Source organism: Podarcis muralis, chromosome 7 (genome assembly GCF_964188315.1).
Source record: "Podarcis muralis chromosome 7, rPodMur119.hap1.1, whole genome shotgun sequence".
Classification (NCBI taxonomy): domain Eukaryota; kingdom Metazoa; phylum Chordata; class Lepidosauria; order Squamata; family Lacertidae; genus Podarcis; species Podarcis muralis.
This window is the reverse complement of record NC_135661.1, coordinates 75,951,209-75,964,695: the sequence shown is the minus strand read 5'-3', so window position 1 is coordinate 75,964,695 and position 13,487 is coordinate 75,951,209. Positions and strand designations below refer to the sequence as shown.

The 13,487-nt window shown below is 47.5% G+C and overlaps 1 protein-coding gene across 1 annotated transcript; it reads right to left on the bottom strand.

Moving 5' to 3' along the window:
• Positions 1-11,121: 11,121 nt before the first annotated feature.
• Positions 11,122-13,094, bottom strand: LOC114603479 (chemerin-like receptor 1). Its single transcript, XM_028742510.2, has one exon. It carries the CDS (start codon positions 13,044-13,046, stop codon positions 12,129-12,131), a length of 918 nt encoding a protein of 305 aa, XP_028598343.2. The 5' UTR covers positions 13,047-13,094; the 3' UTR covers positions 11,122-12,128.
• Positions 13,095-13,487: the final 393 nt, after the last annotated feature.

Sequence of the window (13,487 nt, the reverse complement as noted above, 5' to 3'; positions counted from 1 at the left end):
CAAACTTGGTCTCCAGCTGTTTTGGGACTACAACTCCCATCATCCCTAGCTTGCAGGACCAGTGGTCAAGGATGATGGGAACTGTAGTCCAAAGAAAGAAAAGAAAAGCTGGAGACCCAAGTTTGGGAAACACTGATTTAAACTGATAGGTGGATAGTTGACAGTCTCATCCTCAAGAAACCTGGAGCCACAGGCACACAAGATCCCCGAGTCACACGCTTCCAGAAGATGTTGTGATGGCCATGGCTAGACAATTTCATGGAGGAGAAAACTATCAGTGGCTACTAGCCATGATTCCTATGTTCTCCCACAACCGTCATAGTAAGATGCCTTCATCCTTTGTCCTAAGGTCCCAGGACAGGTTACAGCAATAAAACACAATGTTAAAAACAGTTTAAAGCAACTTACAATCACAGGTTGTTATTGTTATTTATTTCACACTTATAAATCAAAAGGGAGATTCACAGAGGCCCAGATGGCCTGGAACAATTCCATGTCATTTCTACAGGGACTTATAGAGGTCCCATCCAGTGGTGTAGTGTGGGGGGTGCAGGGGGGGCCGGCCGCACCGGGTGCAACATCTGGGGTTAGGGCAAATCCACAGGTTAGGGGGCGCAAATCCACGGGTTAGGGGGCGCAAATTACTTGCCTTGCCCCGGGTGCTGACAACCCACGCTACGCCACTGGTCCCATCCAGACTAGTATACACTGACTGGCAACAGCTTTCTGGGATTTCAGACAAGGAATCTTTTCTAGTACTACCTGGAGAAGCCAGGGATTGAAGCTGGAACGTTCTGCATGATGAAGGCAGCATATTTCTGAATGCCAGTCACTGGGAATTGCACTCAGGCCCTGCATCCCGGCTTCCCATGGGCATCTGGTTTGTTCTTGTGACAAATTGCTGGACTATCTGACCCATTTACTAGATTCTTATGTTAAATCTGGCCTGGGAAACCAGGCTTGGGCTTAGATCCAGCTACTACCCTCTGTTATGCATCCACATTTGGAGTACTGAGACACCTCCCATTGGCCTTTCCCTCCCTTCCCATAACCTTGGATCTCGTACCTTAGACATTGGGTGGTCTTTGTTACTGAACTGTTGGCTGTTCTCTCCAGCTTTCTGAAGTCTTCTTCGGCAGCCCACTTCTCTTTTGCTCTCCCCTCCGTGCAAAATGCACCAAGTCCCCAACTGTCTTTCTTATCACGCTCATCACCGGCTGTCTCCTTCTCTGCCATCTTTCTGAAACATCTGCCACCACAATCAGGGCCATCAGTGTAGAGAGGAGGCCTCAGAGGCACGCAGACATGTTTTCTCTGGAGTGAGGGTGTCAGGGTAGGACTTTGGAGGCAAGTGCCCACATAGGGGTGGGGGAGAAGTTCGATTCAGTTTGCATTTCTAAGCAAGCCTCCCTAATTTGCACTTTCTGAAAGAACCAAAACACAGCCATCCTTTGAAATTCACATGCCTCCAAATTTTGCAACGCAAGGCTCCAGTCAAGTAATTTACCCCAAAACACATGTACTAGGTTAAAGCAAATATAGATAGCACATGCCAGTGAAAACAACATGAAGAAATTATTTTTTTTGGTGGGGGGTATAAAAGTGCATTTTAGAAGAAATTCACACTAAAATGCTGATGAATTTTCACAAGGTTTTTTAAAATAAAAAACATCACAGTGTGCATATAAACGCACATATCGACAAAACTGCATTTTCATAAGTACTTTTTAAAAAATTCACAAACTGATATGGAAATGTGGAGGACTTGAACTTAAAGACTGGAAAAATGAGAAACCCATACTCACTCAGATACCACATTTTGATTGCCTGTCATAGAATCATAGTTGGAAGGGACCTCAAGGGTCATCTAGTCCAACCCCCTGAAATGCAGGAATATGCAGATGGCCCATATTGGGATCAAACCTTGGCATTATCAGCACCACACTCTAACCAACTGAGCTAACAAGTGCTTTCTCTGTCAGCAGGGAGCTAAATGAACCAATGATATAACCCAATATAAGGGAGCTTCCTATTCTTCTGTGTGATTGCAAATAACCGGCAAACTGTTGAGTGGCAAAAGAGGGCAAGAGAAAACAAGAACAAAAATAAACAGAGGGTCTTTTTCATTGTGGCTCTCCGTTTGCGTGTTGAGACCCCGAGACCACCCCCTCGTTGATGAATAAGACACAAGGACACAGATATTAGGTTAATGTTATTGGGCAAATTTAGGCCACAACTTTATTGGTTACAGAATGTGAGTGGTATTGGCTTAGGCACTGGAATTGACCTGACTATATCTGACTCCTGCCCATCATGCAGGGAGTCCAGTAAGGGTCAACCACTGGTAGGGGGAGCCTTGTTGATGCAAACCAACTTGAGCTCCCCCTGGGTTCCCGAAGGGGTCATGGCATGGCCCTAGCCCAGCCCCAGATTTCAGACAAGATCCACACACCCGGATTCCTTTAACGGAATACCCTTAAGCTTGGAGGGGCAGGTGATGGCCACACCTCCCTTCCCCCATCATAAGATCAAACAATGCCTAACCACCAAACCTTACACAGTTGTGATGATTGCTACGAGGTAGGCAAAAACCAAATGCCACATGCCAATTTGCCAAGCGGAAAAATTCCTACCAGGCCCTTCAATGGCGACCAGCCGAGGTCCACAGGAAGGCCAAATTCAAAACCTGAAAATAGGGAGGGAGATTGAGGAAGTGAGCCAAGAGGAAGCTCTCCGGCTCGCGTCTCAGTTTAAATGGGGCACAGCCACGCGTCCCCCAGCCAGCGGATTGGCTGGCAGGTGAATGATGTGGCTGGGAACCTCCGGGGGATACCTGCCCCGGAGGGGAGTGGGTGGCCACGTGGTCTATCGCAACTCCTCCCCACTGGGAAGTTGAGCGGATTTGTGAAACACTCTCCCCAGTCAGGTCTGCCTGGTGCCTTCCTTGACATCTTTTCGGTGCCAGGTAAACACTGCCCTCCCCACCCAGCTTTTGGATTATGATGAAGTTGTTTCTTATTAGTTTTGCTGCCAAACCTTTCTGCTGCTCTTATTGGATGGTGCTGGTGACTGCTTTGTGTTGTTGTTGTTGTTGTTGTTGTTGTTATTTTTTAAATGTAAATATGTTTTGTGTAAGGGTGTTCACATTACAGTGTATTTTTGCTCCTGTTGATTTTTCCTGCTTTTAAATATGCTGTACGTCGATTGGAAACCTTGCTGTGTAAGAAGCGACCAAGAAATGCAATAAGAAAATAATAACGGAACTGCCAAATTTATGTTGATATCCATCAACCAACACTTCTGCCCCATTTTGAAGGCTGGGAAATGATATGTAACAAATGGAAAAAGAGGTTTAAAATAATGTTTGTAAAAAAAACAACAAAAAAAACCCAGAAGCTTTCCTTTTGGGAATTATAGGGACATAACTACCCAAACTGTATAGAAATTTATTCATGTATGCGACTACAGCAGCAAGAATGTTACTTGCCCAAAAATGTAAAGAAGAAGTCCCAGCAAAAGAAGAATGGATACAAAAACTTATGGGATATGTAGAAATGGCAAAACTTACCGGAAAAATGAGAAATCAAGACAACAAACTTTTTATAAAAGAATGGAAATGGTTTATTGAATATTTACAAACAAACCGTAAACAGATTAGAACATTGGCAGGATTATTGTAATAACCTGCATTTTCATAAGCGTATATCTCGAAAGCAGATGAATAAATGGGCATATTAAGTTAATTTGGATATGTAGAAAATATGTAAAAATAAATTTAAGGATCCGCAGAAAGAGGGGGAAGGAAGTCAAGTTTTGAAATGTTAAAAAGATTGTAAAATGATTGAATTGTATGAAAATGAAAATCATAAATAATTTTTTCTTTTAAAAAATGAAGGCTGTGGAAGTTTGCTGGGGATGAGGGATGTGGCTGCATGCCTGCACAGCTGGAAGAGATTCCTTGGTACTGAATGATGGTTTTGTCGCATCTCTTCTCCTGTGGACCCTGAAAGTGGCGCATCTTCTTTCTGCCAGCAGCAGCATTTTGGGACACAGCTTGGTGCCTATCCATCTCACCATCTCATCAGCGCCTTCGTTCTCTCCAGCTGTTGAAACGGCACACCATGAGACGAGACCATTGCAATTTATTTTGGTTTCCTGTAGCTCTCGCATCCCAACCCCCAGCAACTCACAGATGAAAATAGGCACGCTTAAATAACAAACCTTCCTTGTTTGCACACTTGTTTGCAGACCCTCTGGCCCATTGCTTATGGCTGGAGGCTCTACCCTGTCTGCTTCACAGAGGGGCAAAATAAGTTGCCTTATACTGACTCAGACCATTGACACATCTGCTTTAGTACTGTCTAAACCACAGAGCCTAGGACTTGCCAATCAGAAGGTTGGTGGTTCAAATCCCCGCAATGGGGTGAGCTCCCGTTGCTCAGTCCCTGCTCCTGCCAACCTAGCAGTTCGAAAGCACGTCAAAATGCAAGTAGATAAATAGGTGCCACTCCAGTGGGAAGGTAAACGGCGTTTCCGTGCGCTGCTATGGTTTGCCAGAAGTGGCTTAGTCATGCTGGCCACATGACCTGGAAGCTGTATGCCGGCTCCCTCGGCCAATAAACTGAGATGAGCACTGCAACCCCAGAGTCGGTCATGACTGGACCTAATGGTCAGGGGTCCCTTTACCTTTACCTTACACTGGTACAGATACTGGCAGGGGCATTCCAGGGTTTCAGACCAGGGTCACTGGTGGAGGAACGGGGAGGTGGGGTGAGTGCACTGCCCCCGGCACCATCGGGGAGGGGGGTACCATTGCAGCTGCTCCCCGGATACACGCCAAACACCCCCCCCCCGCGCCAGGCATCCCGCCCTGTTGGCGGCGCCCCCAGGATGCAAACCACGCCCCTGCGTGCGGCGTGCCATGCCCCCAGGACACACGCCACGCCCCCAGGATGCGTGCCAGCTATGCCCCCGCCTGCTCTCCGGAGCATGCAGCTTCGCCACTGACTAGGGTCCCTGCCAGCTGTACCTGGAGATACTGGGGACTGAACCTGGGACATTCTGCATGCTGAACAGTTGCTCTAACACTCACCTTTACCACTAATGATTTAATCATTTACACTTGCCACACCGATTTCAAAACAATGGTGACATGCATTCCTCGTCACTCTGGGCAAAACTGTTCAGAGGCAGTCGCTGCACCATCTCACAGAACAATAGAACTGTATGACTAGGTGCAATGCAGGAATCACAAGGAAAGCACCCACAACAGAAGGCCAAGACTCAGCATTCAGACAAACAGCCCCCGGTTTTTCTCTTGCCTTCCTTTCATTAGCTGCTGAAATGGAGAGTACCCCTTGGGTCCCAGTGGATAACATCCATCCTTTTGCTTTTGCAAGTCTTAATTTCCCTGCAAATCCATCTGAAAGGTGCATGGATGCGGGGAGGCGAGGAGGATGAGGAGGGGGTTAGCTATGAGCAATCGCCTGCATCATTTGCGTTCAGCTTCCAGAAGGGCTAAAAGCGGCAGGAGATGATTGCCAATGTGAGCATAATAGTCTCTGCAACTGAGAGGGAGCAAACGCTCTCGAGCCATTGTTCCCAGAAAAACGACGACGATGACAAAAGGAAGCCAGGCGTTCTGAGTGCTGCCTGCGAGGGCTTGGCGAAGATGCTGGCATGCTGAGGAGGTGGTGAGCTCATGTGAAATGATGGACCTGCCCTTGCTTAGATTAACAGTGGGAGCACGTAGCTGCTTGAATTCACAGCGCCGCTGGGTTCGAAAGCCGACAGATCAAAAGGAGGTCTCTGGGCCCTGAGGCTACTGCGTAGGCCTGGAACACCCTGGTGTACAAACTGTGTGGATCTCTTTGGTTTGCTGCCTGGTTTTCCACCAGTGACCATGTTGACCTGAAGTAGCTACTCCTTCTCACCCCTGGAAAAATCAATTTGGCCTTGTTGATTTGCAAGCAGAGTTTCCAAATGAACCCTTGCCTCCTTTTTCTGTACAAAAAGCCCATAAGCATTCTGGGGAAAGCTGCCCTTTGCCATCACCACATGTTTTAGGGAAGGACCAGGTACCCTCGGAGGCAGCGGAAGTGTAGTGGTTAGAGTGACAGCCTAGGACCTGCTATTCAGTCTCTGACAGTGGAGGTGGAACATAGTCAACTTGGCCAGCAGCCACTGATAGTCCAGCAACATATGGAGGGCCAATGTTTCCTCAGCCCTGATGTAGCTTCATGTCATTTACTCTGACTGGCAGTAACTCTGAAAGCTCTTTTTCAACCCTCCTATCTGAGATCTTTTCGAGCAGCTGTAATGAGCAAAAGATCGGAGTCAAATTCCAAGGGACAATGAACACGGTGTTCTCTTCATCCTATCCCAATTACTCTCATCAAAACTTATGTTTTTCAGTGCATTGGGCTTGAGATAGTTCCTAACTGCAGTGTGTGCATTTATTGTCACCTTGTGACATGCGGTTTAACGATGTGTAACGCATGTGGTCTCCCCTCCTCCTTCCAATTTTTGTCAGTATAGCTCTGTGTTAAGCAGGCAGAGTCTGGCAGTATGTATTATTTCTGTGTTTCATTAGGTTCCTTACCCATCCTTTACCGTTTGGGCCCCAGGGAGGGTTACAACAATAAAACATACAATTATACAGTGGTACCTCGGGTTAAGTACTTAATTCGTTCCGGAGGTCCGTACTTAACCTGAAACTGTTCTTAACCTGAAGCACCACTTTAGCTAATGGGGCCTCCTGCTGCTGCCGCACCGCCACAGCACAATTTCTGTTCTCATCCTGTAGCGAAGTTCTTAACCCAAGGTACTATTTCTGGGTTGGCGGAGTCTGTAACCTGAAGCGTATGTAACCTGAAGTGTATGTAACCCGAGGTACCACTGTAATTGAAATTGAAATACTTTATTGTCACTTGTACAACTTGTATACAGTGAGATTACACGACCACCCTCCCACTCAGCTCTCTTAGTCTTAATTCCCCTTGTTTACTGATGCACATCCACCAAACCCGAAAGTTTATAGAAACTATATTATAGAAACCAAATGAAACAGTTATAACCATGAAACAAGAAAAGGGTAAAATAAACTATATTTAAAAAAAAACCAGTTACACACACACACACACACACACACACACACACACACACACTGGCACTCTTTGAATATAGTTCCATATATATTTCTTAAGAAGTTAAAATAGTGCCAATGCAGATTGGGATAAAAAGTCTCCACTTAAAAGGCTTCCTGGAAGAGGAAGTTTGGAATAGATGCAGGAAAGACAACAGAGATGGTGCCTGTCTGTTATATATGTAGTGGGAGGGAGTTCCACAGGGTAGGTGCCACCATACTAAAGGCCCAATTCCTATATCATATGGAACAGACCTCCTGACGGGATGGTTACTGCAGGACCCCCCCTACATGCCCACGGGCCGGTCAGCCATGGGCCGGTCCACCGTCCCTCAGACCATGTGGTGGGCCGGACTATATTTTTTGGGGGGGAAATGAACGAATTCCTATGCCCCACAAATAACCAAGAAATGCATTTTAAATAAAAGGGCGCATTCTACTCATGTAAAAAACACTGATTCCCGGACTGTCCGTGGGCCGGATTGAGAAGGCGATTGGGTCGCATTCCCGGCCCACGGGCCTTAGGTTGCCTACCCCTGTTGTAGCCTCCGACGATACGAGGAGGAGGCACGGAGCTGGGGCCTGGCGGCTAGCAGGAAGGAAGGAGGGAGGCAGCCACAACAAGGGCAAAACGCAGTAGCTGAGGCAAGGCGAGAGGAACAGGCACCGCCCGGCCAGGGAGATGCTCAGCTCGCCTCTCCACGCCGCGCACCACGGAGGCAGGGGCTCTTCCTGGAAGTCCCTCTGATAGGCTGATCCGCACTGAATCCTCCTCGAAGGGGAGGACAAGCGAAGGAAGGCAGTGTACCAAACAGAACTGGATTCGGGGGGGGGGGGCTGCCCCTCAATCAAGTAAATCAAGAAAAATAACTGAGGTTCTGCCCCCCGCCCAAACATAAATGCTGGCTACGCCCATGCTTTTCCCCCTCTTCTATTTATCATTTTTTGGGCAGCTCTGGTCCTGCAGGAGGGTGGCTGGGAGGGAGGCGGCAGCTGGGACGCCCTACAGCCCCAGTGCGGCCCTTTCCTCCGCTACTGCAGCCCCATTAAGCACCTTTCTTCCGCTCGGGGAGAGTCGTGCGAGAAGGACGCAACAGGGTAGTTATGCGCCCTTCCAAACAGTCCGATTGGGTTGGTTTGCGGGGCGCACAGCTGCCCTGTTGCGTCCTTCTGACGTTGCTCTGGCAGCCCAGCCCCGCTTGACTATGCTGATTCCAGCATCCCAAAGCGGCGCAGGCTTTGCGATGCGGATTCCTTGCCCCGCCCGCGCCAGCCTCTGACTGCAGGGAGATCAGCAACAGAAGCCCTTTGATGCTCTTAGGTTCTTTGGACAGCTCAGTCCCTACGGTTTATAAGCGATGCATTCCAGGCGAGAAAGCGTCTTTTCTGGCAACGCTTGTGCAAATGTTCCGAAGAGCTGCTGCGTCTCCTGCAAGGCCACCTGTAAGCAGTTTCCACCTGTAAGCAGCTTGTATCTGAGTCCTGTAGGGGCCTTCCTTTTCACGGGTTAAGCTCTCTTCCTCTCCTGAGTTGCCAAGGGCAACGTTGGAGCCCAGAGAGTTGATGATGAAGAAGTGTGGGGCATTGGCTCTGGAAGAGATCGAAGTGTCAGAGCTACCTTGGCAAAGGAAACACGGTAGCATCTGGCACAGGGAGTAGAAATCACTATCAAATTTATGAAGTTCTACATTATGCAGTGCCAATTTCCTTCACTTGGAATGATTTTGCTAACCTGGAACAAAGACGCTGGAAAATAAGAGGAGTTCTAAGGGACCTTGAAATGAAACTTATATTGGTCTAGGTTTTGAGTTACACAGAATTCTTTGTCACTAGCAGAACAGGAAGACAGCTGCTGAGAAGCTTTCCTATTGGGCAGTAAATATCAGTATGTCCTATGCCTGGCTCCCACAAGTCCATTCAGGGCATGATCCAGTGCTTCGGAGTGGCCTCGATGTGACATGGCATGGTCCAGGGCAGCCTAACCTGGATCTGGGCCCCAAACTGATTCAGGGGCCTTGCACAGTTTAATTTGCGAAAACTGAAATTTGATATTTTGTCATGATCCCAGATTTGCAAGAGTCGAATTCCGCACATTTTTATTAGTAAGGCTACACCGTTGACCAGAAGGAATGGTAAATTACCCACCATCGACACTGTTACACTCATGAAGTTGATTTGAGGAATGTTGGAAGGTTTGTGTGTGTTGCCCCCCTCCTCCATGTCACAAAGGCCTGGCTGGCTTTAACTAGATGGTGAGCGTTTAGTGTCACTGGCCACAATGCTGTGGAAGACTCTTCCAGCAGAGATTTGGCAGACTACTAACTTGTGGGCACATCTTGAATACCTTTAATCAACAGACCTTTGCAACTGCTTAATTAGCTAGTCATTTGAACGATTTCCTGCACTGTTTATATGGTGTATTCTACTTCACGATGTGGTTGTACAGAAAGACTTTTCTACCTGAACGAAGGACACGGAACTGGCAGAAGGGATTTCTCCTTGATGCTTCTTCTTGCCTCTAGGTGGCAATATAAACCCAGGTCTGAAAGCAGGCACTCTGTACCTAGCTGGTGAGGTTGCATAATAGCAATTATGAGGAGATTAGAGCGTTTGCTGAGCTGGCATTTTCAGAGGACGTGTTATGATTACCCTGACATTTACAAAAGGGGCTGGAGGAATTAGGGAAGTCTGGGGTATAGGGAAGGGCATCTGGACTGCGCAGTGTCCTGCCCACCCCTGTCCATACACCTGGGTTTCCCCAGTCATTACCAAGATTTCAAAGGTAGAACACCTTTTTGGGTTTCCTAAAAAAAAAGCTCAACTCAACAACTTTTGGGGTTTCCTGGTTTTTACTTTTTGGAATATGGCAACCCTACATGACCCCTGAATATTGGACACCTTGACAGGGGCATTCTTGTGTTTAAAAAATTGCAAGATGAAGTGGAAATGTGAAGATCTTAATTTAAGACTGGGGGGGGGGGGGTGGAATGAGAAACTGAGAGAAACTGAAATGGGTAGATTCCTCCACCCAAGGTCCCTTCCCAGTCTAAAATTCTGTGATTTAAAAAAAAAAAAATCTACTCTCAACCTCCAGCCAAAGTTCCAGAATACAGCCCCAGATGATTTGGTGAGATAACAGAAATGCCTTTGAGCAAGCATTTCTCGCTAAACACATTGCCCTGTCATTTCCAAATATATATCCTTGCATCCATGATGGGCCCTGCAGTGACCCAGGGATTAGGCAGCAGGAAAATGCAGGTCAGGATCAAGCCTTATCAAAAGGAATGGAAAGGCCTCATGAGACAGAATGTAGTTGAGTAGGAACTTTATGTGTGCAATAATTGAACCTTCTAAGAAAGACAGAGAAAAAGGAGGACAAATTAGGTTGATGGATAATATAATATATCTGTTCTTTGGAAAGAGACTGTCTAGACTGTGTATTGTTTATGAGGTAGTCCTGAAAGGATAGGAGAGTGACCTTTAGAGGATAGAAAGCTGTAACACACACCTCCCTGAGTACAGATGGCCGAGGGATAATGAAACCAGGTGGTGGCGGCGATGGGGACAGACAACTTCTTCAAAGGCAATTTTGCACGTGTTCACACTAAGCTGAAATTTCTAGAACGTCCTTTCTCTTCCATTTTATCCGCTGCTTATATCCTGCGTTTTTGCTTTCCCAGGGAAGCCCATAGCACAGGACAGCAAAACAGAAAACAACAATTCAATTAGCAGATCGGAATGGAAGTCAATATAACAGAATGTAGCAAATATCAAAATAGAAAACAAGCCAAAATTAAATTCACATCAAATGCATCCTATTAAAGCCAAGAGTTAATTCAAATCCAATTTCAAAATTTACTGAAGCCCTATGACCAATTTGCAGATGATACCAAACTGGAAGCAGTAGCTAATGCTACAGAAGAGAGAATTGGGATGCCAGACGACCTTAACAGATTGGAGAACTGGGCCAAAAGTAATGAAACAAATTTTAATAGGTACAAATGTAAGGTTCTACACTTAGAAAGAAATAATCAGTTGCACCAATATAAAATGGGGTCACCTGGCTTGCTAGTAGTACATGTGAAGAGGATCTAGGGGTCTTAGTAGACCACAAGCTTGACGTGAGTCAACAGCATGATGCATCAGCAAAAAAGAAAAGAAAAGAGGCTAATGTTCTTCTAGGCTGCATCAAGTATAGTGTCCAATTCAAGGGAAGTAATAGCACCACTCTATTCTGCTTTGATCAGACCATACCTGGAGTCCTGTGACCAGGTCTGGGCACCACAATTTAAGATGGACATTGACAAGCTGGAAGGTGTTCAGAGGAGAGTGACCAAGATGATCAAGAGTCTGGAAACCAAGCCTTATGAGGAATGGTTGAGGGAGTTGGGTATGTTTAGCCTGGATGAGACTGGGTGGAAATATGATAGTCATCTTCAAATATCTTTGCCATTATTTTCTGGAGCAGAGGAGACCCAGGACACTTGGTGGCCCAAGGCAGATGCTCCTCACTCCTCAGTTCTAAATCAAGGTGCAAAGTTTCCAAGGCTAGTCAAGTTGTTTTGGCTCCAGAGGCAAAAAATCGAAAACCATCTCACCCCTCTCTGACAGAAAAATACAATATGATTAAACTAAATAACAGTGTTTTCATAACACCCAAAGTCTGCTTCTGGAGGCAGCTGCCTTAGTCTGCCTACTGCTCTAGGTAGTGGTTGAAATTAGGTCCAGATGCAGAGGGAAATGGGCAGTGTTTAGGTGGAGGCAATAAGCCCACAGAAGTCATCTTTCTGGAGAGCGCATTTAAAGCCTAGATCCAGCTCTGGGTATCAAGGAAGTCACAGGTACAGAATCAAAGTCAGCTCTCCTGATCACCAGATCTCTTGTTACAGGCACTGCAACCTCCCATCTTTTCTGAAAGTAAAGTAGCCAGGGGACTTCATGGCAAAGCCTTCCCTGTGAGAATGTCCCAACATTTCACTGCTTCTCAGACCTTCTGACTAAGGCTCCGTGATGCTTCTGCCCCAGCGGAGACCTCATCCTCTTCAGTTAGTGCTTTGCGGAAGAGCCCCAAGAAAGAAGCCCGCCGATGGAGGCCCCTGTTTCGGACATACCCCACGAAGCCATACAGCACGGGGTTGACACAACTGTGGAGGTACGCCAGAGCATTCGACAGCTTGAGCCCAATCCCCCACATGTGCTTTTCTACTGACACGGTGCTGAGAAGTACGAAGATGTGGTGGGGGAGCCAGCAGACGAAGAAGAGCACCACGATGGTGGCCACCAAAGCGAAGGTGCGGTGGGAGCCCTCCCAGCGCCGTCCTCGGAGCTTGCAAATCAAAACCAAGTAGGCCACAGCGATGATGATGAAGGGCACCAGGAACGCTCCAAAGAACCTGCTCAGCCTCAGGGGCAGGTCTGTGGCTCTCTTGAGATCTCCCCGATAGACACAGTAGGGCAATCCATTTTTTATTTCAACATGGCGCACCACCAGATAAGGGATGCTGAAGGCGAGAGCTAGCATCCATGCCCCAGCGCATGCCAGGACTTGAAAGCGAGGGCCCTGGTGGTTGCGGGCCCAGACGGGCCTCGCGATCAACAGGCAGCGGTGTACGCTGATGACGGTGAGGACGAAGACGCTGGTGAAGACCGTGAGGTAGCGGGCAAAAGTGTGGAGCTTGCACAAGGCGAGGCCAAAGGGCCAGCTGGAGTACATGATCTCCTGCACAAGGGCAGGGATACGGCCGGCCGAGAAGAGGAGGTCTGCCACAGCCAGGTTGAGGTAGCAGGTGGAGGTGAAGGTTTTGCGCTTCTCCCGCTTGGCTACGGCCCACACCACCAGCCCGTTGCCGCTAACGCCCAGGATCAGAATGATGACGTTGGTTACTATGGCGATGTGGCGCATGGCGGCTTCTACCGGTGTGGTGTCAACCTGGTCAGCTGAGGAGGAGTTCATGATGTCTGCAGAAAGGAAACAGGCCATATTTAGTGTCTTTCTTCCCGCTCTAAATCTCACACCTTGGATTATTGGCAGTACGCTAAAAAATACTGACTTAACACCTGTCAGGGGCCGCCATATTGCTGTGGTACCAGTTAGTGCAGAGCCCTTAAATATGCTATCAGTGGGAATGAGTGGGACCTCTAAGAATAGTTGTAGTGTGGAGTGTGTGCCCTTGTTCAGTGTTCCAGCCAGCTGGCCATTTCTTCTCTCAAGATATTCCATTCCTCTCCTTCCAGCTCCCCTCTCCCTACAATAGACATTCAGCATTCTGTGATCACTGAGCATCTTCAGTCTTTATTGGCTGGTATTGGATTTGATTTCTTTCTTAGGCTTTTCTCATCTATC